Source organism: Dioscorea cayenensis, chromosome 12 (assembly GCF_009730915.1).
Source record: "Dioscorea cayenensis subsp. rotundata cultivar TDr96_F1 chromosome 12, TDr96_F1_v2_PseudoChromosome.rev07_lg8_w22 25.fasta, whole genome shotgun sequence".
NCBI lineage: Eukaryota > Viridiplantae > Streptophyta > Magnoliopsida > Dioscoreales > Dioscoreaceae > Dioscorea > Dioscorea cayenensis.
This window is the reverse complement of record NC_052482.1, coordinates 10,609,563-10,637,440: the sequence shown is the minus strand read 5'-3', so window position 1 is coordinate 10,637,440 and position 27,878 is coordinate 10,609,563. Positions and strand designations below refer to the sequence as shown.

At 41.7% G+C, this 27,878-nt stretch overlaps 1 protein-coding gene across 1 annotated transcript in view; it reads left to right on the top strand.

The window, feature by feature from the left end:
* Positions 1 to 26,932, top strand: part of LOC120273156 (pyruvate dehydrogenase E1 component subunit alpha-3, chloroplastic-like) — a 33,150-nt gene extending 6,218 nt beyond the window's left edge. Inside the window, exons 2-3 of the mRNA XM_039279799.1 lie at positions 14,816 to 14,927; positions 26,516 to 26,932. Coding sequence (XP_039135733.1) covers positions 14,816 to 14,927; positions 26,516 to 26,932 — 529 coding nt within the window. The remainder of the gene's footprint in view (positions 1 to 14,815; positions 14,928 to 26,515) is intronic.
* Positions 26,933 to 27,878: the final 946 nt, after the last annotated feature.

The window sequence follows — 27,878 nt, the reverse complement described above, 5'->3', positions numbered from 1 at the left end:
ATAGCTATGATTTCATTGTTAAGGACTTCCTAGCTTGGTAGAATGATAGTTGTGAGTTGTACTCTATCTCGTGCTTGAATGTAGATCTGCTTTCATCTTTTTGTGCACCTTTTATACATGTTCACGAGCACTTTCACCTTGTACATTCCAACCAACCCATCATTATGATTTTGCCATTAATTTGTTAAATTCTATCTTCAATGCACTTTTAAGTGCTTTTGAGTTCCTTTATTGTTTTCTCTACCTTAAAGTGAACTATTGTAGCAAGTTTTATACTTGGGGACATGAGATACAGTATGTGCATGTGAAAAAAAGAAAAAGAAAAAAATGATAAAATTGAAAAAAATTGAGAGTCTATGACAGTATTCCTCTGCTAGTATAGCATGAATGCGCCTATGTAGATCTGATTCGAGTATGTTGCGTGGCTCTTGTACCTAATCAACATGTGCATCCTTCGTAAAAGATTGTAAAAGTTATTGTGAAGTCTACGCTAGTCGACTCAAAAGAAAAATTGTATGTTGTATATATGTGTGAAAGAAATAAAGTATATCTCTTGTTCCCCTGATGCTTGTCATGCTAGTCACTTGAAAGTTAGAGTTTTACCTAGGAACCAAAGGATTCTTAATTGAGTATTGAGGATGTCTTTAGCGCCTTAATGTCATTTTCATTTTTTGTGGGGTGAATGGGCATACTCGGGGTAATCCAGGTGTGGAGGTCAAGGGGTGTTAGCACACACACTCACAAGAGCACTCTAGATGAGACGTAACTATTATCACTTCACTATTCATTGAACAACTCACTTCTTGATTTTTTTGTCCATTCGTGCTTGTGGAGTCCTTTATGCTTGAGCTTGAGGTCATGCATTTAGCCATTTATCTTCTTGCCCCTCGTTTTTCATGTTTGTTTGCTTTGGGGACAAGCAAACACTTAGGTGTGGAGGATGTTTGATAAAAAGGATAAAATGTATGTATTTTTATACGCACTCAATGCGCATGTTTATTATATTTAATTGAGAACTCGATGCCTTTTTATGGTTTAATCATTTTTATTTCATGTTTCAGCACAAAGGAGGCCTAGGTGAGCTCAACGATGGAATGTAAGAAGAAATAGACATCGAAAACGCTCATTTTTTGGACCCGGCACTCGTACATGCACTTAGCGTACCGCCCGGAACATGAAAAATTTTAGAAAAAGTCTAAGTCCGGATTTCCTTACAGTCAATATTATGACCATCCTCACAGTGAGACAGGAGCGTGAGGCAACCTCAGCGGAAGCCCGAGTTCATCCTTTTTGTAAACATTGTTAGGGTTTCTTTCGAGAGGGGAAGCCTTCTTCTTGGAGCTCACCACCACCATACCAAATCAGTAGCTACAAGTAAGGTTTTGAGGGCATTTCCACGGAGGATTCGACGAGGAGAGCGTAATTTTGGGCGAGATCTACTCCTAGGGCTTGTGTAGAGGAGGTTGAAGACAAGAGAAGCCACCTCTTGTGTGGCGCCTTTGTAAGCTTCTCCGCCATCATTCTTTGAAGGAATGTTTCTCATGTTTGGTTTGGTTGTTTGCATGGGTTTCTTGTGTATTTGATAACAAGGAATAACTAAACCGCAAGGTCACCGGATGTAAGTGAACCTTAGGGGTGAACTTATGCTTGTATGGATGCTTAGTTCTTTTCTATTGTATTTTTGGCTTGTTTGTGATCCTTGCTTGGTGTATTTGAATGCTTTGGTATGCATAAGAACTCGTGTATCAATTCTCACGTAATGCTAGATCGCATGAACATTGCCCTAGTGTTAGACTCACAAAGTTTGAAGGGAAACATGTATAAATATGCCGTGACCATCGGGTATTTATACCCCTCCAATTCTAGGGTTAAGTATTAGTTTGTATTCTAACCCTAAATTGAGAAAACCACCTTTCCCATTGCAATCGTAGGGAGAATTTGGGCTGAAGAGATTCCATATCCAATACTGCATCGGATTAGGATCAATTGCCGTGACCATCGGGTTGACCCTAATCTAGGGTTTTCTCGGTCCAACTGGCCAATTGCATGTTAGTTCCCGGCATCCCTACACACTTTAGTAGCCCCGAAGAGGATCCTCATCCGCGACCATTTTCTTTCCTTGATTATCCCCTCGTATTTTGCCTTCATTGTTAGCATTTTATTTGCATTTTACTTGTTTATTTGTTTTATCACTATCATATTCAAACTTGGAGGTTAAACAACATAGCTAAGAGGAAGTAAGAGTAGCCTCTCGGCCCCTTTGGGACATGACCCCCTCGTGCTTGCACGAGGGGTATTACTTGGCGATCTCGTACACTTGAGAGGAAGCGATCACTGGACTAGGTGATGGAGATGCTGGAGATGCCGGGGGAGTCCGAGGTCTCAGAATAAAAAGATGAGGCAATGTGTCGCCCGTAAATCACTGAGCGTATCAAAAACTTGCCATGAACTGCGTATACTCGCGAGGCCCGTGTAGCCCTGGACCCTCAAAGCAACCCTCCGCTGGACCTCAAAGTGATCTCTATCCAAAGCACCCCCACAACACTCTCGACCCTCTCAAATCGAACATGGGCTCGAGATGGTGAAAACATGAGTATTGGGGATGGATCCTCTGCCGCAAGAGGTGCCTCGATCTCCATCGGTGATGGCTGAGACTCAGGGGGAGGCCGAGAAGCATCGAGCGCCATCATCATCCCCTCGCCTATCTCTCGAGCTGGCATAATTATGGCATAAACCCGGATCGACACCTCGCAAAACCATCCCCATCAGGTGCAGCATCTCTATGACCAAAGGAGCAGGTATACTCGCCTTCTCAATCCCCCGAATTGAGGTCAGAAGACCCATATCCATAACCAATCTCGTGATGTACGGACCCTAGAAATCATTCTCAATCAAGCGTGCATCGCCCTTGACAAGGTCCCCTTGCTTATATCCCGCAAGTGAAAAGGGTTTGTCAAAGTAATAATCCCGGGTGAGCGGGGTCGAATCCAAAGGGAGTAGGGAGTAAAAGACACTTAATTCGATTCTTAGCTATGTGGAGTATCAACAATGATAAGTATGGTAATGATTCAATTCTCAAAAATTAAAAGCAACAAGTAAGAGAGCAAAAGTAAGGAGGAGGCAAGGCAATCGATAAAGATGGGGTACTCGGATGATGCTTCACCTAGGATAATCGCTTCAAGTGCAAGAACTCTCTATTATGCTTCCTAATCAATGCAATGGTGAGTCATGGAAATCCTTACATGCATAGTCCCAAATCTAAGGTCAACTATGCCTAGCTCTATACATGTCCCGGAGGAGAAATTGAACAATCTCAACACCTGTCCTATGTCTTCGCGTTTGAACTTTAGCAAGATCTCCTCCAAAATAAGTGCATTATGATCCACATTGGCCTATTTCCTTCATACTCGGCCTCACAGCCCTACCTATGTAAAAGTAACATAAAAACACACATATTAATGTAAAAACCTGAGAAAAGTAATGCTCAACATAAGGAATGAACGCTTCGCATTCATATCGCACAAGCACTTATCAAACTCCCCCACACTTAAGCTTTTGCTTGTCCTCAAGCAAACATTAAAACATTCTGTACATCAATGAAGAAAATATTGAAAGTGCTTGGCCTTAGGTTCACCGAGATATACAAAGAAAGTATTCTACAAGTAAGGAAAGTTTGAACACTAAATACAAAAAAGGAATGCTCTAGCTAAAAACTTGAATCAAAAAGGACAACAAACCCGAATTTCGTGTAAGTGTGTGAACTCACTCAAAACACCCCAAGTTATACTCCTCAAAGTTCTAAGTATAAGAGAATTATTTATCTACAAAAGTGATAAAAATTTTAAAAGATGATAGTAGCTTAACACATCCTCTAAGGTAGCCCTTTCCAAAGCGGCCGCTAAGGTGGCTTTCACACTTTCGAGGTGGTAGCTCTTTCTACCCGAGTGGTAGCTTTCACTCATCCTATGAGATAGCTCTTTCTCTCATTAGGGCATAACTAGTATCCGACTTGTGAGAGTAGCTTCATACTTCATAGGTGGTAGCTCTTTCCACCCAACAAATACAAATAAACAATAAAACTATTTTGTTCCTTCTTTTCACTTTTTTTTTTTTTGAATTAGCACAAGAAAATAAACCTAACTAGTCCCTTTAACATCGAACATGAGTTTCCAATAGAGTTCAAAGAGTGAGTAGTGCACTAAGTTTAAATCGGGCAAAAATTCCTAGAAATTCAAGCAAGAACTAGAGCATGAAAACATTCAATGTTAGAAATTCTCCTAGACTTAAGAATACAAACATTGCAACTAAGGTGAACCGCCATTGGCTATGTGAGCATATATCAATCAAGAACAATAGAAAAGATGTGTGCACTATGAAACTCCCCCCAACACTTAAGTTGTACATTGTCCTCAATGTACTCATGCAAGCTCACTCAAAATATATCATTCAAAAATAGATGTGGGAGAAGCAATCAAAACAATACTCCCCTGACTCCTAGTGTTGCGTTTGATGAAGCTAATTCATTCGGAGTAGTGTTCCAACGGGTCGTGAAGTTCGCACGGCCAAGTGCCGAAGCACCTTGGCCGTGCCCATGACTAACTCTCAATTCCCAAGATGACAAGACCATCTGCATGCATACACGAGGGGGTTCAGTGAAGCTCAAGAAAAACAAAAATAACTCGAGTGTATAAAAGATGAAGCAATGAATACAACTCGATAATGCAAAATGACGTAAACTCAGAAGGAAAATCCTTTCTGAGTGAACAAGTCTAAGAACAAGAAAATAAAATAAAGTAAAATGCATGAAAGTAAAAGAAAGGTCAAGTGTCGGAGTCACTCTCGGACTCCGCTACTGCTGCTGCTGAAGTGGAAGCATATAGTGGGTCCTCCAGTGCTGGGGTCGAGGATGGAGATGCTGGAGAAACTGAGGGGGCCTGAAGAGTCCTCGGCTGCAGGACAAATGATGAGGCAACGTCTCGCTCTAGGATCTGCTGTAATATGTCGAAACGTGCCATGAACTCTGTGTACTGAGTAGCCTCCGTAGCCCTAATCTCGGCAATCTCTGCTCGAGCTTCAGCCACCTCTGTCCGTATCACTCCCAAGGCGCTCTCGAGCCTTTCAAAACAATCATGGGCTCGAGATGGTGGAACTATATGCACGGGGGGTGGTTCCTCTGCCGCTGGAGGTGTCTCGGTCTCCATCGGTGTTGGTTGTGGCTCGGGAGCGGACTGAGATGCCCCAGCTTCATCTTCGAATGGTATGTTCAGCACATAGACACCATTTGAATATTTTCGGACCAACCCCATGAGCCTCATGGTCTCTAACCCAAGTGGTGCTGGTATTATCGCTTTCTCAGTTTCGCTGATTTTGTCTCGCAAACCCATCCCCACAATGAGTCTGGTAATATATGGACCCGAGAAGATGACACCCAATCGAGGATATTGTCCTTGATGCTTCAAATACTCTGCTAAAATGTGTCCCAGATGGACCGGTTCATTCCGAACCACGGAGTTCAAGTACATAAGCTATTGCTTGTTGATGACTCCCGTACTATCACCACGCCCATTCACTGACCTGCTTATGATGGCGTGAAGATATCTGTAACTGGGTCAAGATAAACATGAAGCCTTAGACACTCCTGGTTCATAACGCCCCTTTCCACATAATAATGAATACGCCTTAATGGGAGATAAACCCGTCATGTCAATTGGGAGGTTCTCATACTCCTCAGTTTCAGTATATTCGTCATCATATAGACCAAGTCTAGTGGAAAACTGTGTGACACTCATACTATGATGCTGCTCAAAAGTTCTAAACTGAATCTCGTCGACACTATCAAAATGAGCATAAGAGCGGTCAAACTCAAATGAAGCAAGTACCTCCAAAGTAAGTGTGTGGATAGCAGGGTCACGAATGTTCAGTAACTTGTGCTAATTACCGACCAATAATAATTTCTCGACCTCGTCAGCAATATCATCCACTAGTTGTACCTTCCTAAGTAACTCAACATTTGGGATTCGCGTTTGACCAAACTTAAGCTTCTCTAACTGCCCAAACCGAGCTTGATGCGCAGGTAGTGTGAATTCCATAACTTCCGGTTCAGGGGCATGCTTTCGAGGCCGCTTAGCAACTGTTTTCTTCGATTTGGTAGCCATACCTGCATGTATTAGAAAAGGAAAATCTATCAGTTCCATTCAGACTATAGAAAAATGAGAACACACGGTCGTACGAAAATTCCGCACGCCCGTGCGCGTCCACGGGGCGTGGAAACCGCACGTCCCTTGTAGCCAATCTCCATGCCACCTCTCTATTTCACTTCCATATCATCTTAGAAACAAATTATAATCCGTTTAGCAAGAAAATGATGCGTATTAACCATTTCAATCGCAGATAATCAGTTAGAATCCAACGAAATTGAAGAAGAGAGGCAATCAAGGCTTACCGATGAACGACACTTAAACACTCCTACAATCCACACAATGCTCTATCAATCGACTCGAAGACGACAGTAGCAGGGGACAAGAATGTCAGAAAAATGCTCTTTGGGTGGTTTAGGGTTATTTGAAGAGAAGGGTGTGAATCTTGTATTGGGAGAGCGGATGGTCCTTTAAATCCTGAAGAACCACACGAGCATGCGGGAGTCGTCCACGCCCGTGCGCCCTCAAATGATGGGTTCACAGGGGCGGACGCATGCCCCTGTGGCCTTACTGGATATCCGAGAGAAATATATACACGCCCGTGTGGAAATTCCGCACGGGAGTGGACATTCACATGCCGAACTCACAGGGGGCAGCCGCACGCCCCTGTGTTTACTCGGGATGGAGGAAGCAACCTGTAGAGATTCGCACGGGCGTGCAGAAATTACCCACGCCCGTGTGTGGTTCACAATGTCACCCATAGGGGTGAGTCCACGCCCCTGTGTGTTCTCGAGAAAATCTGCCCAACTCTGCAGGAAGGCACACGCCCGTGCGGAAATTACCCACGGGCGTGCGCCAGTCGCATGGTCGTCCACAGGGGCAGCCGCATGCCCCTGTGCCCTCTCTGGATGAGTTCACAGTGCACATCCATGGGCGTGCAGAAATTCCCCACGCCCGTGCGTTTTCTCTGGATGCCTTAGAAAAACCTGTAGGCTCTGCAGAAATATTCTGAACATGTTGACACACTCAGAGCCTGCCCTATTATGCAAAATTTACAAGATAAAAACACAAAATAGAACTCAAACGACCAAGCTTTGCCAATTCACAACAAAACACACAATGACTTCTTTTAAAACCCCACAATAAAATCGCAGCACAAGCACTCAAAAATTGAAACACCAACACTTAACAATTTATTCATGCAAACAAACTAAACTAAAAGGTACGAAAACAGTAAACACTTGGGTTGCCTCCCAAGAAGCGCTTGTTTAACGTCACTAAGCTTGACGTATCTTTCTTACCTCACGGGGGTTCATGGAGGAAAAATACTTCTCTATTGTTACTGCAAATTTCTCCGCCATGGTATGGTTTCAGCCTATGTCCATTCACCTTAAATGTGCCCTTCTCTGAATGACTAATCTCAATGGCTCCATGAGGTGAAACTTCGGTTACGGTATACGGACCAGACCATCTTGATTTAAGTTTCCCCGGGAATAAATATAAACGGGAGTTGAATAGTAGCACCTGATCGCCGACTTTGAAGTCTTTCGAGATTTTAATATGCTTGTCATGCCACTTCCGAATTCTTTCTTTATATATCCTTGCATTCTCATATGCCTTCATCCTCCATTCATCTAGCTCATTGAGATGTAACATTCGTTGGTCTCCAGATTTGCACAAGTCAAAATTCATCAATTTAATTGCCCAATACGCTTTGTGCTCTAACCCCACCGGTAAATGGCAAGATTTTCCATACACTAAATTATAAGGAGTGGTCCCTATTGGTGTTTTGTATGCTGTTCTATGAGCCCAAAGCGTGTCGTCCAACCTTTCAGACCAATCTCGTTTACCTTGTTCCACTGTTTTGGTCAAGATTCTCTTGAGCTCTCTGTTTGTAACCTCCACTTGCCCACTCGTTTGTGGATGGTAAGGTGTCGCAAGACGATGATGAACTCCATAACGCTTTAACACTTTCTCTAATTGTGTGTTACAAAAATGTGTTCCCCGATCGCTAATGATAATTCTTGGAGTTCCGAATCGAGCGAATAACTTCTTAAGAAATTTTACCACAGTTCTTGAATCATTAGTTGGAAGAGCCTGGGCTTCCACCCACTTGGAAACATAGTCAACTGCTACCAAAATGTATTGATTGCCATTGGACTTTGGAAATGGTCCCATGAAATCGATTCCCCATACATCAAACACCTCGCAAAATTACATAGGATTTTGAGGCATCTCATCCCTTTGTGATAAGTTTCTAGCCCTTTGACAACTATCACATCGTACGACGAATTGACGAACATCTTGGAATAAAGTCGGCCAGTAGAACCCAGCAGCTAGAACCTTCTCTGCAGTTCGACTTGACGCATAGTGCCCCCCACTGGGCCTGAGTGACAATGCACAATGATGTTCCACCCTTCCTCCCTAGAAACACACCTTCGCACCACCTGATCTGCGCAAATACGGAACAGGTACGGATCTTCCCAGAAGAAATTCTTTAGATCACTGAAAAATTTCTTCTTCTGTTGAAAGCTTAAGCCCTTCTTCAATACCTTTCTTGACAGATAATTTGCAAAATCCACAAACCATGGGGTATCTTTTGATTCTGATTCCTGTACTGCATACAGGTGTTCTTCGGGGAAGAAATCATTAACTTCCTTGCTTGCCGGTTCTTGCCCCTCATAACCTTCTAATCTTGACAAATGATCGGCAACCACATTCTCTGTCCCCTTTTTATCTTTGATTTCCATATCGAATTCTTGCAACAACAATATCCACCGAATCAATCTCGGCTTTGCATCTGCCTTGTTCATGAGATAACGGAGTGCAGAATGATCTGTGAACACGGTGACATTAGATAGGATTAGATATGGTCTGAATTTATCACAAGCATACACTACTGCTAATAATTCCTTTTCAGTAGTGGTGTAATTCTCTTGTGCACTTGTGAGGGTCTTGCTAGCATAAGAGATCGGTTGAAATTGCTTATTTCTTCTCTACCCTAAAACCGCTCCCATTGCAAAATCACTAGCATCACACATTACTTCGAATGGCTCATCCCACTTCGGTGTTGTCAGGATTGGTGCTTGCACTAACTTCTCTTTCAATACATTGAATGCATTCAGACAGTCGTTCCCGAAGTCAAAAGGGGTATCCTTCTCTAGAAGTTTGGTCAACGGTTGAGAGATTTTCGAAAAGTCCATAATAAACCTTCTGTAAAAACCTGCATGACCCAAGAAACTGTGGATCCCTTTCACATTCGTAGGTGGTGGAAGTTTATCAATTATCTCAATCTTCGCCTTATCCACCTCCAAACCTGCCTGAGAAATCTTATGTCCAAGAACGATGCCTTTTTGCACCATAAAGTGACACTTCTCCCAGTTAAGGACGAGATTCGTCTCTTCACATCTCACTAATACTCTTTCCAAATTATTTAAGCAAGCATCAAAAGAGTCCCCGAACACTGAAATGTCATCCATGAAAACTTCCATAATATCTTCGAGAAAGTCATCAAAAATGGCCTTCATGCAACGTTGAAATGTTGCAGGGGCGTTACACAACCCGAAAGGCATTCTTCTATAAGCAAAGGTACCATAAGGGCAAGTAAATGTGGTTTTCTCCTGATCTTCTGGGGCTATCGGAATTTGAAAGTATCCAGACATGCCATCAAGGAAACAGTAGAAATGATGTCCTGCTAATCGCTCCAACATTTGGTCAATGAAGGGCAAAGGAAAGTGATCTTTCTGAGTGACATCATTTAGTCTTCTATAATCAATGCAAACTCGCCAACCAGTCACTGTCATCGTGGGGATTAACTCATTCTTTTCATTCCTCACTACTGTTATTCCTCCTTTCTTTGGGACAACTTGGGTCGGACTCACCCACTTGCTGTCGGATATGGAGTAGATGATTCCTGCATCCAAAAGTTTTATTACCTCCGCCTTAACAACCTTCTTCATATTCGGGTTCAATCTTCGCTGAGGTTGGATTACAGATTTATAGTCGTCCTCCATTAGGATCTTATGAGTGCAGAATGATGGGTTTATATCCTTCATGTCGGAAATCTTCCATGAGATAGCTGATTTGTGCTTTTTCAACATGCTAACAAGCTTATCCTTTTGCTCCGCAGATAAGTTCGACGCCACGATTACGGGAAGTTTAGAGTCCTCCATAAAAAATGCATATTCCAAATGTGCTGGAAGAGTTTTAAGCTCAAGTTCTGGTAGTTCGACAATTGATGGCCGCAAGCTACCCTCCTTCAATTTATCAATCTCCTCGAAATCATTCGCCTCGTGTTCACAGTTACTTTCTTCCTTATCCACCTAGAGATCTATTTCATTACAGTCTGCAACGGATATCAACTTGTCCATTCCACAGAATTCCAAATTTGAAATAGCAACACCAACTGAAAAGAGTTCTTGCCTCTGATCTTGATAAGAAGAATCAAACCTAGCAAGGATTCTTTCTATACTGTCATCAAATTGGTCATTCATTGACACTGACGTGGATTCCTCAAACTGTTTTATCACACTATCTAACTCACAGCTTTGCCCTTGAATTCTGGCGATGTACTCTTCAACCGACTCTTCCAATGGCTGTTGAGTTGTACATTGTCCATGATCAGAATAACACGATGTATCATTCTATGCAACTGTTTGAACTTTCAGCTCTACGTGTTCAACCATTCTCCTGATAGTGTCAAATGATTCAAACATGTTAATCATTTTCTGCAACAAAAAGAAATAAGGAAAGATTAGAGCAATGATAGAATAAGAAGATATGAAATAGAATGTGTAGTGAAATAGCTAAGAAACAAAGTACAAAGTATCTCTAAACGCCTAGCTCCCCGGCAACGGTGCCAAAAACTTGACAAGATCCCCTTGCTTATATCCCGCAAGTGCACGGGTTTGTCGAAGTAATAATCCCGGGTGAGCGGTGTCGAATCCACAGGGAGTAGGGAGTAAAGACACTTAATTCGATTCTTAGCTATGTTGAGTATCAACAATGATAAGTGTGGTAATGATTCAATTCTCAGAAATTAATAGCAACAAGTAAGGGAGCAAAAGTAAGGAGGAGGCAAGGCAATCGATAAAGATGGGGTACTCGGATGATGCTTCACCTAGGATAATCGCTTCAAGTGCAAGGACTCTCTATTATGCTTTCTAATCAATGCAATGATGAGTCGTGGAAATCCTTACATACATAGTCCCAAATCTAAGGTCAACTATGCCTAACTCTATACATGTCTTGGAGGAGAAATCGAACAATCTCAACACTTGTCCCATGTCTTTGCGTTTGAACTTTAGTAAGATCTCCTCCAAAATAAGTGCATTATGATCCACATTGGCCTATTTCCTTCATACTCGGCCTCACAGCCCTACCTACGTAAAAGTAACATAAAAACACACATATTAATGTAAAAACCTGAGAAAAGTAATGCTCAACATAAGGAATGAACGCTTCGCATTCATATCGTACAAGCACTTATCACCCCTGATGTCATATATACTCCGCGGTGATGTGTCCCAAATGGATCGATGTGTGCTGAACCATCAAATACAGATACAAGAGTTCCTGCCAGCTCAGGATGCCGGTGCTGTCACCACGGCTGTTTACTGACCTGTTCATAACAACATGCAAATATCGATACGTAGGTCGGGAAAGACATGTGGCCTTTGACACCCCTGGCTCATATTGGCCCTGTCCGCATAACACTCCATACGCCCTCTGCGGAGTCAAAGCGTCCGGATAATCTGTCGGTAACTGCGCGTACTCCTCAGTAGCCTTGAACGCCTCTTCATACAACCCTAGTCTGATCGAAAACTGTGTCACTGTATCACACTCATGCTATAGTGATCCCCCAACACTCTGAACTGTATAGCGGTGTTGCTGTCAAAACTATCATACGCACGGTCTAACTCAATTGAGGATAACAGCTCGAGTGTAAGTGTACGGATGGCAGGCTCTTTGATCATCAATAACTGTCCCAAACCTCCGACCAATACCAACTCCTTTACCTCATCTGCTAACTCTCCTCCCCGCTGTATATCTCATAGTATGCTTGTGTCTAGAAATCTATTATGTCTGAATCTAAGTCTCGACAGACGCATGAAATGAGCCTGATTGTCACACCCACCCCTTCTACCGAGGTAAATGTGGCACCCATCAGTTAAAATTTTCTTTTTAACTGGAAACTGACGTCCCTCAAAAAAATCAAATCAAAGTTACAAATCACATTTTACAACATTACATCATCTACAGGTCCAAATACATAAATACAACAAATATAATTACTCAAATTTGCGGGTACAACCGCTACAAGATCAGAACAACAATAAATAGAAAGAAAGGAAGGGGCACCCACTGCAATCCTGGACTCAACCCTGACTATCTCTATACTCAGTCAGGTAATCTAAGGTCCTACTCCTGCAGCTACAACACATTCAGTTGGTTGGTAGTGGCTTAGTGATTTCAAATACTTAAATACAGTGTATATAAAGTATATAAATACCAACTACTCAAATAATTTTCTAACTTTTCCAAAATACCAAAATTCTAGCAAAATACAATCTTTAAAGAACTCTTGAAATATAAATTCAACATAAATCAATGTCAAAATAACTGATAATATAAAACCATTCTCAAATCCACAGCCTGAAAATTCTCCCCAACTTAGCCGCTGTCGCGACTAGGTTGGGAGCCGCCAAGGTCTTTGCACACTTGACGTTGGCCCATCGGTCCATGCGGTGACTTTCGGATCCCGATGTATAATCCAATCAGGGCTCTACGCTACCACCTGGTCTGAAGAAATCAACACTCAGGTCCACCACGCCACCTCTATAGGCTGGCCCGTGAGGATCCACTACTGCAATAGTCGGGCCTTAGCCCGTCGTCACCATCCAAACCAATATGTAAATGCAGCAATAATACAAACTGTATAAATCATATCACAGCGTCCTTATCCAGGACAAGCATTCACAGTACAATACATGCATAATACTAGAAAAGTCCAAATCCATGATAGCATTCATATACTAGGAATGAAAACCAGTTCCACAAATATTGTCGGTAAAACATTTTAATACGCGCACATGATTTCACAAATCATTCCAAATCAAAGCATATGTAACCATCCAAAAATAAATACATGAACCGAATAATTAAATCACATATACATGTATTTTCACTATTTATAAATACATATACTTCAACAATAAACGAAATCAAACTGATGTATCAATATAGTTATCATGAACATCAACGGCGAACAAATATACTTATATTTCAACAATATAAGAAATCAAACATGATAAAATGAATTACTTAAACCATTATTTCCAAAATACTAGCTATTAAATAATTATTTCAAAATAATAATAATTAATCAATTATTTAAAACAATACCCACTATCAACTCACCTGGTGTCCTTGGGTTCCTTGCTAGACCTGGAACTCCCTCCCAAGAATGAACAACATCTATTGGGTCCACTCACTCCAATCGGTTAAAACCCGTCCTTACATTATCCAACTGGTTTTGAATTGCACTTAAACCAACTCAATTTAGGCTAAACACTGCTGAACCAATCTGAACCAACCTTAATTCCACAGAACCAAGCTCAATACTGAACCAGCCTTGAACCAACTTAATTCTTATACAAAATCCATTAAACCAACTTGGTTCAGCCCAAAACCCTTAGCCCAAATCAACTGAAGCAAACCCAAACCATCTCAACTTGATTTGATCAAGCCCAACTCAACCAAATCAATTCAACTCAACCAATTCAATTCCAACTTGGTTTGATCCAACCAAATCAACTTGGCTAACTCAACCAATCTAACCATCATCATTAACACCTTAATCATCATCATCATCATCAATTTAATTAACCAAACCAAACCCTAATTTCGGTGCTACAGTAATGCTATAGTAAATCCGGCAAACTCTTCTCCATTTCAAGCAAATTCATCACAAATACAAGGTTTTTTTTCCAACCAAAATTGAAGCAACAATTCTTATTAACAATAACTCATCATTTTTCATCATAAATCCTTATTCTTTCTGAAGAAAAAAAAAATAGATTTCTCAATCCAAAATGCACACACATACATTCAAGTATACCAACAAATAAATCATCAAAATACTTACCAAATAATACTTCATTCATTCTCCCCTCAAAATACCAAGCTTTATCTCTTCCAATTTCTCTCCAAATCTCTCTCTTTTCTCGTTTCTTTTTTTTCTCTCTCGGGTACTGTAGCAGTTAGATGGAGAAGAAAATGAACAAACATCAAAAATCTAGATTTTTCTCTAACTTAAGCTTTCAGCCAAAATTCACTTTTAGTCCCTCAAAAATTAATTTCTTACAAAACAGTCCCTAAAAACTCACAAATGGTTCCTGAATTATGAAATATTATTCTAAAAAGGTCCTTTCAAATTATCCAATGGTCCCTGGATTATAACACAACATTTCAAAAAGATCCCTTCATCTTACCTTTCAGTTCTTGGTTGCCAGAAACATTTTATATCAATCCTTATTCTATTACTCTTTAACCCAGAATCTTTCAAAAACTTTTACATTTAAGTCCTTATGTTTTTCACTTGGGGCTTCTCCACAAGATTACTCTGTAGAAAAATCTTACTGTAACTGTAGTAATACCCTGAATATATTTTTCAACAGGTATCCAAAGGTTCAGGCTATTACACTGATGCTCGGTGATAGTGAATCTCATGCTATTGGACTCAGAAGACGAATCACACGGAGGTTTATTGACACGCGTCCAAAAATGCGTGTGTGTACAGCAAGTGCATGGGTGTTGAAGTAATAAAATATCCGGTGAGTCGGGTAGTCGAATCCACAGGGAACATGGCTACTAGTACTAACTTCTTCTTTGCTTTCTTGCCTAATGATAAATGGAAAGCTGTGGTGATCTAATGTATGAAGAAATGAATACCGGAGACGAATATGCAAGGGTGAAATGGATGGAGATCTCAATCAGTAAAAGTGGGGTATTCAGGCAATGCTCCCATAGGATTCAAGTATTAGGTACCCGATAAGCACAGTGTTTCTATGAAGAGTAAGTTAAGTCATGGAAATCCAAATATAATTGCCTCCGGCCTCCCGATCACCGATACTAGTCCCCTACGAGGACCCAGTGGAGAAATCGATCAATCTCAACACCTCACACCACATATGACCGCAAATCACTCTAGGGATTCCAAGAGGTGTATCCGATTCCTAAAGATTGATCTAACCCTAATTCTCGGCGAAGGATCCTAACCCCCTACAAGGTCCCGGTGGAGAAATCTCTCAATCTCATGCCTCACACGAAATATGGTTGGATAGAGATAAGGGAACGAAGATAGAATACACCAATCGGAGGGGAAAGGGATGCTCACTATCTCATGACTCACCCTCTCAACCCTCTACAATCTTGAGATTCTAACGCTAATGGAGACCTCTATCTCACCAAGGTAACAAATCATTCAAACCAAATAACCAAAAGATCAATAAGGCAAGCAAGCATTAGACAATCAAGAATAAAACTTAATCAAAGTCTGATTAAATAGAAACACTAAGAAAATCCACAAAAGAAGAGAATCCTAGGGTTCACAAGCCCAAATATCCTCTAGGGTTTTAGCTCTCCATGGATCAACATACAAAACACACCATCAATGAATGAAAGTACATTAAAATCATAGAAATAAACCACCTTATATATGAACTGATAGCCTTGATGGAGAGCTTCTACGTCTTGAAGGACCCACTCCGAAGCTAGGTTCACCAGTGGCTTCCTTGATGCTATGACGGAGGACGAATCGATCAAAGTTGATGACAGAGCGCCTCTAAAGCCGCAAAGGCCTCCTCTCCAAACCCTAGCCTTCTCACCCCTAAAGAGCCGCACAAAAGATGATAAAGAATAAGGCAAAACTGCTATTTATAGGCCTTAGACCGCGTCTGTCACGTGCCCCCACGCGCCCATGTGCATTTTGCACGCTTCCGCAAGGACTGTAGGAATTTCCACGCGGGCGCAAAAATAGTAATTTTGCTACAGTGCTGCTATAGTAAAATTACAAAAAAGGTACTTTTCACAAAACGCGATCCAAACACTCTTCTTTTGAGGCCACATATCCGGGCACACGTCCATGTGGTAGGCTGTAAAACTTTTCCTCATCGACAAATCTTTGAGAGGTCTTGCAATCTTCACAAAGAGAAGGAACATGAAGATGTGGCTGCCTTTGTGCCCTTCCAACTAGTGAATTGACTTGAATCTTCTTGGAAGTTGGCACAAATCTCCACATTTATGAACTCCTCTCGTGTCTTGGTCCTTGAATTGAACAAGAACTCCCAACATTGTGTCTTTATAGCCTATCTTTGCTTACTTTTTACTCTTCAAGGCATTCAAAACCTATATGCATAAAAGAACACCAAATACACAATATGAGAAATAAACCATGGTAAAAATGATGCTCAATGCATGTAAAACATATATAAAAATATGTCTACTCAAGCGCTTATCATTTATCCACTTGCTTCTTTGACCGAGGTGCCATGATCTGCAAAATTTGAAAGAAAATCCATCAAACAAGCTAAATAAGTAGTGCTTCAGAAATCCACACGGTCGTGTGGAATTTCCACATGTCCGTGTGGTTCCACAGGGGCATGAAAAATGCACGGTCGTGCTTCAAAAATCCAAAAATATACCGTTTAATTACTTCTAACTACGTTCTAAATAAACAGAACCATTCTAATTGTAGAAACAAAGCAACATTAACCAGTTTCATCGATTAAAATCAAGAATTGATGAAGAAAACAAAGAGATAGGGCTTACCGATGAGTTGAAATGAAAAAACTTGAATCGGCTGTAAAACCTTGTGAAAATCTCTCCAAAAATGGTAGTACGAAGTTGGGAAGAAGTGTGAATGTGCTTTCCAGTAAATACGGAGTGTGGAAATCAAAAGAAACGACGATCCTTTAAAAAAGACTCACGCCTCTTGGTGTTTTGCGTATCCACACAAGCATGTGAAAATTACCCACGCCCGTGCTCCTCCACAAGAGAGCTTCACAGGTGCAGAAGCACGCCCCTGTGCGCTCTTGGGAAAACACTCTATGTCTCTGAATGTAACCGCACGGGCGTGCAGAAAATACCCATGCCTTGCGCTTGACCCATAGGGGCAGTCGCACGCCCCTTTGGCTTCTCTGTCCAACTGAGAGAATCATCTAACTGTTTCACACGCCCGTACAAAAAGTACGCACGGGTGTGGCCATTCACAGACCCAACTCACAGGGGCGAACGCATGCCCATGTATCTTCTTGGGATATAGAAAGCTCTTCTGCAGAGATCCACAAGGCCGTACGAAAAATACCCACACCCGTGCATTTGTCACACGTTCGCCCATAGGGGCGAGTCCATGCCCCTGTGTGCTTTCGGGATGATTTGCTAAGTCTCTTCAGGAAAATGCACGCCCATGCAAAAATTACCAATGGATGTGCGCGAATCACAAGGTCGCTCACAGGGGCGTGTCCATGCCCCTGTGTTTTTTCTGGATGAGCTCACAGTACAAATTTTCGAGCCTGCAGAAATTCCACAAGCCCAAGCATTTTCTCTGGATGCCTTAAAAACTTTGTAGGCTCTGTAGAAAATTTCAAAATATGTTTACAACCTAAGAGCCTGCCCTATTATGCAAACTATACCAGTAAAAACATGAGATACTAGCTCAAGCGACCAAAACTTCGACAAATCCACATGAAAACACATGATGACATTAAAATCCACAATAAAACACAGCAAAAGCATCTAAAAATCAAGACACAAACATTCAACACTTTATTCATGTAAACACTAAACTACTCAACTAAGAAAATAGTAAACACTTGGGTTGCCTCCCAAGAAGCACTTGTTTAACGTCACTAAGCTTGACATACCTTGTCTTACATCACAGGGGCTCATAGATGAAGGTTGCCCTCTTACCCATGACTTGAAAGCATGATGAGCAAAGTTTCTTCAAGGTAGAGGGTGAATTATCGGGCTTGGGACCAACTATCAAAGGTTCATCCAATTTATTTGGTGCACGCCCATATCCAACAGCCTTGGAGCGTTTCCGTTGCCATCTACTAGTCCTCTTCGTCTTCCAGAGCACCTTTTTCATGATCCTCGGAGTAGATGATACTTCTTCTGTTGGACCAAGCATCATTACTTCTTCATTGTCCACCTCTTGGTCGAACAAACCCTCGTATGGATCCGGGTTGAACATTTCCTGCATGTATTCATCAACAATATCATTAGTAGTGGCTAGAAAATACAAAGTATCATCGATATCGAGAGAATGCCGCATGGCTTCGGTGAGGCGGTATGTGAGCTTATCATCTATAACCCTCAGTGTCAGCTCCCAACCGTCCATGTCAATTAATGCCTTAGAAATGCGCAAGAACGACCTCCCGAGTATCAAAGGTACATCCGCATCCTCATCAACATCCAACACTACAAAGTCAACCGAAAAAATACACTTGTCCACCTTAACAAGCACGTCTTCAATAATGCCCCTCGGATGTTTCACCATTCGGTCCACTAATTGCAAAGTCATCCTAGTGGGCCTAGGCTCTCCCAAGCCTAGCTTCTGAAAGAAGGTGTATGGCATGATTTCTATACTGGTCCCTGAATCCGCCAATGCCATTTCTTTACCCAAATTTGCAATGTTACACGGAATGATGAAAATTCCCGGGTCTTTTCCCAACTGAAGCACTCGCCTCTAACTTCCTCTTGTTAGTCAACAAGTCCTTCAAGAATTTTGCATACTTAGGCATTTGAGCCAATGCCTCAACAAAAAGGAATATTGATGTGGAGTTTCTTGAACAAACTCAGGAACTTCTTATATTGAAATCTTGTATCTGATGATTGCACAAACCTAGTCAAGGCCTTATTCAAAATGGTCATTTGGGTCACCAAGCCTGAAACTCGGTTCTCCATGTTTGGGGTTGTTGTTGTTGGAAGCCCGGTGGTGCCATGCCCTTTTGTGGACCTTGGTTACTGCATGAGAAATTGGGATGACTCTTCCAATCCGGATTGTAGATGTTGCTATATGGATTCCCTTAGTTCCTCATTGCATTACTCACAAATTCAACCTTCTCAACCGAAGATGCATCACTAATGGAAATAGGGTGATCGGAGGGAGCATGTCCTCCACCACACCCAGTGCAGTAGTCACGGCCGTGACTCTATTCGAAGTTAGAAGATCTAATTTCTTACTCAACAATTCCACTTGAGTTGCCAATGAAGTTACTGCACCTATTTCATGGAGCCCAGCCACCTTTTTCTTTTCCCGTGTATTCCACAGATAACTATTCATGGCCATGTCTTCCACTAACTGTCGGGCTTCGTCTGCGGTTTTACTTCCAATTGTACCTCCCACGGCGGCATCTAACAATTGCCTTGTACTTGGATTCAACCCATTATAGAAAGTCTGAATAATCATCCATTCGGGAAATCTGTACTGTGGGCACATCCGCAGAAGATCCTTGAAGCGCTCCTATATCTCAAACAATGACTCCAACTCCATCTGTACAAAGCTTGGCCAATTTCCCCAGAGGAAAATATCAAGCAAGAAAAGCTTCGACCATCTCATCCCACTTCATGATGGAGGCCTTGGGCAAAGAATGTAGCCACTGCTTGGCTCTTCCTTGAGAGAGAATGGGAAAACCCTTAGTCTAATAGCATCATCCGATACATCATTAATCTTCGGCATATCAAAAACTTCAAAGAAGTTCTCTGTATGGTTGTTTGGATCCTCATCGGCCAATACATTAAACTGCGCTATTTGCTAATTTATTTGGATGAATGCTAGCTTTAGCTCGAAGTTTGGAGCTATAATCGGGGGTCACACAATACTCGATTGTTTGCCCAAAAGTGAGGGTCTAGCATAATCAGAAAGTATCCTCTGTTGCTTATTCTGTTCTACGATATTATTTGACTCTTCCACTCCTATCTTAGCTTGATTAGTCAGTTCTTGCACAGGTTACTTTCCCCTTCTTCTGAGTGTACGTTCAAGTTCAAGATCTCCTTTAATCAATATCGAAGGGTTCCCTTGGGTCATAACCTGGAGCTGCACCAAAGGAAAGAAAACAAAATTAGAACGATGATAGAAAAGAAGATGTGAGATAGAATGAATTAATGAATAACTAAGAAAACAAAGTGTAAAGTATCTCTAAACGCCTACTCCATGGAAACGGCGCCAAAAACTTGACAATGCCCCTTGCGTATATCCCGCAAGTGCACAGGTTTATCGAAGTAATAAATCCCTGATGAGTGGGTATCGTATCCACAGAGAGTAGAGAATAAAAATACTTACATTGTTTCTTAACTAAACAAAAATTAAATAGTGATTTGTGTGACAATGTGATGTAACAAAAGTAAAAGAAACAAGAGAAAGAGTGCAAGTAAAGGGGACATAAGCCAATCGATATAAGTGGGGTACCCGAATATTGTTCCACCTAGGACAATCATTTCAAGTACAAAAACCCTTTATTATGCTTTCTAACTAATGCATTAATGAGTCATGGAGATCCTTAAATACATGGTCCCAAATCTAAGGTCAACCATGCCTAACTCTATAATGTCCCGAAGGAGAGATTGAATAACCTCTTAACTTCACACTCATATAGAATTGCAATGAGTTCTAGGGATTCCAAGTGATAAATCCTCTTCCTAGATGTAGACCTAACCCTTTGGTGCAAGTGGAAGGTCCCAAGCCGCAATTAAGCCCTAGGTACTTAAATTACTTCAACGCTTCACTTCATTGCCTCTGCAACTAAGCCGCAGCTGAAGGTCATGCCTTAGCCAATTCACTCTACTATGACCGCAAAGACTTCAAGCAAATGGAGGTAGAATAAATCACACCAGAGGAGAAAGGGGACACTCCTCTACCTCTCAACTCACCCTCTCAACCCTCTCCAATCTAGCTTTGTCTAACTCTCGTGGTGTGTCACTCACAAGAGTTACCAACAAGAACTCTTAACCCTAGTGTCACTCTAAGGGAGTATTTATACAATCAAGCTTACAAGATTGGAACTCAAATAAAACATCAATAAATTGAAAGCATAATAAAAAGGTTTAATTAAACGAATACATCCTAGGATTCACAAATATCCAAGTACCCATTAGGGGGTTTAGCTCTCCATGGAGCTAATTACAATCAATGATATCAAATGTAAAAGCAAAGAATCCATAGAAAACCCCCTTGATAGTCATGGTGATGGTCTTGTTGCAAGTCCTCTACTCGTCCAAGGGTCCCTTTGTCTGGCCTAGGATACACCTCGCCGAATTGGTACCGACAAAAGCTCTCCCACTAACCTTCTTCCAAATGGAGCGTGATGTCAGAGCCATAGAACCTCTCCAAATCCCTAGCCAAAACCTCTCAAGACCCTAGCCGTAGCCCTCTCTCAAGTTGGGGAAAAGATGGAGAAAACAATCCTAAAATCAGGCCTGAAATTGGGACTTAAATAAGGTTGGAATCGGGAATCCACACACCCATGTGGGCGCCCCTGTGAATTTTTTGCACGGGTGTGTGGAATTTCCACACGCCCGTGTGGATTCTCTATTTTACTCCTTCTTCGACCGGCTATGAATAGTACCTACTACAGTGTTTGTTATAGTGTTGCTATAGCTCATGGTACAATACCAGCCTGGAACACTCCCGAATCCATGTTTTCATCGAGGTAACATAAACGGGCACACTTTTACGCCGTAGATCACTTTTGTTCTTTAATAAACGGACACGTTGGTGGAGACCTTGCTATACATACACAAGCCAGAATGCTTGAATCTGACTGCCCTTGTGCCCCTCCAAATCGTTGTTCTAACTTGAATACAAAGAGGTTGGCACACATTCTCGCAGCTTATACTTGACTTATGTCTTCGTGTTTGAACATTCTTAAGACTTCCTCCAAATGGTGCTGATAAGTGTCTAAATCCAGGTGTTTTCATATATATATCGTATTTAGTTTGCATGTACTTTGTGAGGTTTGATGCCCGTTTTATGCTTAATCATCTACTATTTGCTTTGTATGGCATAAGGAAGCCATGGAGAACAAGAAGATATCATTTGGGCGAAAGAAAAGAAAACATAAATTTTATACTGCCCCCATACTACCCAGTATGAGGGCCGTATGCACTGTAGCAGCGGAATGATTCAGAGTGTCTGCTTAGATTTCCATACTACCCAGTATACTGGCCATATAGAGGCCGTATGCACCCCATATGGAACGTGAATCTAGGGTTTTTGACTGCTATACGACCCCCATACGACCCCCATACGACCCGTATGACCCAGGGGTATATATACTGACTTTTAGGGCAGAAAAAAGGGACTTTTTAGCTAGACATTTTACTGGGCATATTTTGTGAGACACTTGAGAGGTTTGTGGCAACCTTGGGGAGGAGAAAAAGGGCAAGGAAGCTAGAAGATCATCCAAGCCCAAGGTCCAAGACTCTCAAGGCAAGAAGGCAACTTCATTCAAGGGGAGATCTACCACGATTTGAAGGAATGAGACCCACGGCTAGAAGAAGCGTCATTGGGCACTCCTTTGGCGGGAAAGTATCATTCGGCATATTCTTCACCTCCTCCTCTACCATTTCATCTAGGGAGTGTCATTTATGCTTTTGTTTCATGTTTTGCTTGTTTGTATTGCTTGTTGTGGGATGATGACACACTAGACCCCCAAGGCCACCGGGTGTTGGTGAACCTTGGGGGGTTTTATAATGTATGTTAGATGATAACTTGTTAATTCCAAGTTGGGTAATTTTGAGATTTAATCTATTGTTTTCATGCTAAGTGATACACTAAGGAGAAATCCGTAGCTCTTATATGAGTGGTGCATGTAGATGTGACTTGCTCGCATGTATTAGATCATGAATGGATTAGAAGGGGATACTTGTATCATCAAGCCGAGAAATTGGGTGTTTGGTAGCCCTCCATGTAGGTTTAATCCGGAGAAGAGTAGGTTTACTCCTAAGTAAGATTTCCTCGTACTTAATGCAATTGTAGGGATATGGATTTGGGAGAAATTCATATATATGTTCATATGGGATTAGGGTTCAATCACTGAGAAATTGGGGTTGTTCTAATCTTGGAATCTCATGGTCCATTTTACCCTTGCATCTTTAGATCATCATCCATGTTGCATGATAACCCCTCAAGGGGATCCACATCCATAGGCCTTTGCATTTCATTGATTCTCTTGCTTGCTCATTGCTTGTTATCTCTAATTTGTTGGTAAATATCGTTTTAGCTTTAATTACATTTAGTAGAGTAAAATCCATCGTTTGAGACCTTAGGCTGGATAATAGCTCAAGAAGGAGTAATAGGAGATCCTTAGCCCCGTGGAATACGATCCTCGTATCTTCACGCGAGGTATTACTTGGCGATCCCGTACACTTGCGGGGAATCAATCAGGGGCATTCATGATTTACATTGGCTTCTTTCTCTAACCTTCGGCTTCACAACCCTATATGGATGAAAGTAACAGAAATGCACTCATATTAGCGTTAAAACCTGAGAAAAGTAATGCTCATCATAAGGAACACAAGCACTTATCAATACTTCTTAATTGATGTCTAACTAGTCATGGAGATCCTTAAACACATGATCCCAAAGTTTAAGGTCAACCGTGATAAACCTTATACTATGTCCCAGTGGAGAAATCTCTCAATCTCGACACCTCATACTGTGCTAGGTTGCTTTAGACTCTAGTGATTCCAAGTGATAAACCCTATTCCCTAATATAGATATAGCCCTTTTGGTCCAGGCGAAAGACCCTTAGTCACAATTAAGCCCTAGATACTAAGGATTACTTCATCGCTTTCCTCTATTGCTTACGCAACTAAGTCCCAACGGAGTTCATCTCTTAGTACTTCACTCTATTGTGACCGTAAAGAACTCTTGGAACGTGGAGGTAGGATAAATCACACTAGAGGGGAAAGGGGATGTTCCGCTACCTCTCGACTCATCCTCTCAACCTTCTCCAATCTAGCATTGTCTAACCCTCATAGTGTGTCACTCATCCATAAGGATTACCAACATGGATTCTTAATCCTAGTGTCATACTAAGGGAAAATTGATTCAACAAGTATTCAAGATTGCAACTCAATGAAAAACATCAATTAAGGAAAGCATAATAAAAGGTGAAAGAAACAATATCATCCTAGGGTTTACAAGCCCAAGTACCCACCAAGGGTTTAGCTCTTCATAGAGCAAAATATTTTAAACAATGAAGTCAAAAGTAAAGAGATACAATCCATGAATAAAAACCCCTTGGTGTTAGTATCGGTGGTCTTGAGGAATGGCCGTGAATTCTTCAATGGTCCCCTTGTCAAGCCTAGGGCACATCTCACCGGATCGGTGTCGATGAAAGCTTCCATAGTAACTCTCTTCCAAAGGAAACATGGTGTCGATGGCCGTGAACCTCTCCAAAAGCCTAGCCAAAGCCTCTCCAAACCCTAGCCGTAGGTACCTCCAAAGCTGGAGAAAGATAGTCCAAAAGATGGGGAAAAGATTATGAAACCGGGCTGAAATCATGACTTAAATAGGGTTGGAATCCGGCATCAACACGACATGTGGAATTTCCACACGCCCATGTGAATTTGTAGAAATTCGGTTTTTGGCAACCTATAAACAGTAACTACTACAATAAATTACAGCAGTGATTTACTACAGTAGGCTACTACAGTGCATACCAAAAACATTCTCGAATCCACACTCTTCATCGAGGCAACATAAATGGGCACATGCCTATGCCGTAGATCACGTTGCATCTTGAAATAAAACACATTTGACAGGAATCTAGCTAGCATTGCACAAGTTAAAACACATGAGTGTGATTGCCTTTGTGCCTCTCCAATTTTCATATTCTATCGAGCATAATGGAGGCCGGCACACGCCTATATGTCTTTGGGCATAACTTGTGTCTTCTTATATGTTCACTTCAAGATTCCATCAACATAATGCATTCGCAATCTAGTTTGGCTTCCTTCTTCTCTATTTGCCTCCATAACCCTATATACACAAAATAACTCAAAAACTCATGTATTAGCGATAAAATATGAGAAAAGTAATCACTACAAGAAAAAATGCTATCTGCGACACATGTATTTGCGACACATAAATGTGTCACGGATTAATGACACAAATTGCAATCATTTGTGACAAAAAACCAAAAATATTGCAAATATAACCAAATTGTGTTGCAAAAAAATGACCATCCAAAAATGACGCAAAATTTGTCTCAAAAGTTTTTGCACCTACTATGTAATGGCATGCGACACAGATTGCGACACATTATTTGCAACGATCTATTGGCGTCACAACATTTGTCGCAAACGTTGGCACCTATAATGCAATTGGTTTGCGACACAAATTGCAACATATTATTTGCAACAACTATTTGGCGTCGCAGATTGTGTCACAAAATTTGGGCCCATATGAAATTGGTTTGCGACATAGATTGCGGCACATTATTTGCAATGATCAATTATCGTGGTAAAATGTGTTGCAAATTTTAATATTAAAATGTTTTTTCTCTGAATGGTGCATTGGTTAAACAATGAAAGGTGGGGATTGCATGTTCTGTGATATATTGTCTTGATGTGGAATGGTCCAACGGTGTAGAGGGTTTAGGAGCACATTTTTTTTTAATAGGGGATCAAGGAGTGGACATGTTTTGAGGATTTTCTATGGGAGCTTGATCAGCATTTTCTAAATGGACTATATATAAAACAAAAGGAAAGTTAAAGCAAGTAACAACCACCTAAAATGACCTTAACCCCCTTAACAAACCTCCTTATCTCAGCTTAAAAAACAAGTCCAAGTAGTTTACCAACCTAGTACGACCCAATATGAAAACAACAAGCCCAAACAATTCCTAACAGCCCAACATCAAGCACCTTTGCGTTCGGCTCGGCTCAGCCTACTAAGTCCTTCCCTTAAGTTCTTCGTTTCCTCATCAAAGCAACCAACGCTACCTGTCGATGCTTCCTACGCTCTTTCCCTCGTTCTCTCCGCCCTCTTCCTCTCTTATATCTCCTTCTCCAGCATTCCCCCATTCCTCCCAACCCTAACCCTAACCCTACCCTAGAAAGTGTCAGCCTTCTCCGCCCTCAAGCTCCGCCATCCTCCTTTCCCCTCACCTCTCCCCCTTCCTCCAAGCTTTCCTTCTCCTCCTCCTCCTCCATCTATTTTCTCCTCCGCACCGTCTCCGCTAACATCCTAACCTCATCATCCACCTCTCTCTCCATCTCCCATCCGATAAGTCCTTGGCCTGATCCCTGATCCCATTTCTTTTCTCGTTTCGATCTGATTCATGGATTTTTTTAATTAATTTGATTTGCAGGTGATCTCCCGAGATGAGGGACTGGATCTCTATGAGGACATGGTTCTCGAGCGATCCTTCGAGGATATGTGCGCGCAAATGTACTATCGTGGCAAGATGTTTGGATTCGTGCATCTGTACAATGGGCAGGAGACAGTGTCAACCGGGTTTATTCGGTTGCTGGAGAAGAAGGACTCAGTGGTAAACATGTACCATGATCATGTCCACAAGCTGAGCAAGGGTGTCCCTGTACGCGAAGTCATGGCCGAGCTCTTCGGGAAGACTGGTGGCTGTTGCCATGGCCAGGGCGGGTCCATGCATATGTTCTCCACCGAGCATGGGGTCCTTGTTGGCTTTGCCTTTATCGGCAAGGGCATCACTGTTGCCACTGGCGCTGCCTTCTCCTCTAGGTACTTTCCTTTTCATGTTTCCCTTTAGATTCGACATCCACCAGGAGAAAGAAGCCGGCGACGAGGGGCCGCTAGGTGGCAGAGAAGATAGTGGTTATTGAGCCCAAGAAGGGGGTAGGGCTCCCTGAAAGCGTTGGCGAGATTGGTGCGCTTGGTGGAAGGGAGGAGGAGAACCATGATGAGGTTGGCGAAAGGAGAATGGATGAGTTTGAGCGCCGATAAGCTTGCTGGCGGGGAGGACGAGGGGAGCACCGCCCTGCTCCCCGAGAAGGTTAGTTCTTTTGCTTCTTTAATTTCATTTATTTGTCGTCATATTTTCTTCTTGATAAATAGTGTGATAAATGGGTTAGATACCATTCTTTCTTGAATTATTTTTCTCCAATATCAGACATTGATTGTCTTGTTTATTTCTTTTCTGTTACTTTTTCCTGTTTTTATGTGGTGATTCCCTATATTTTGTAGTTTCAAGGAACTGTGTTGTGCTTTAGTAAATTGGATATTATGCTGCTCTGAAGACAGGATAGTTTGAGGATGATGCATGCTTCTTGGAATGGTTTTAGGCTCCTCGCAGGGGTTACTCCTAGTTATCTAGGAATTATTAGTAAGCATTACTGAGGCTAGATAGTTGTGTGAGGTTGCACTTTGAGTATGAAAATTTGGATTTGGGAGCAGATCAAGGAAATTAAGATCATCATGATCTGTAGAGGTGCTATTCACTTGTCCACATTATGATCTGTACATTGATATATGGTCATCTTGCACATGAGCTACTTGATGAGCAGTTGAGCAAGGAGCAAATTTTGTAGCTCTTCCTAATGCTATTTTGAAGAAAGTTTGATTATTCAGAGGGTCATCTTTGTGGTTTTCTGCAAACCGTCTCTTGTGATTTATCTTCCTTGGTCTCTTGATCTCAGATGTGTCCTTCCTCACATATGTACATGTAACTTAGGCGAGGTAGTTTTTACAAGAGTGGT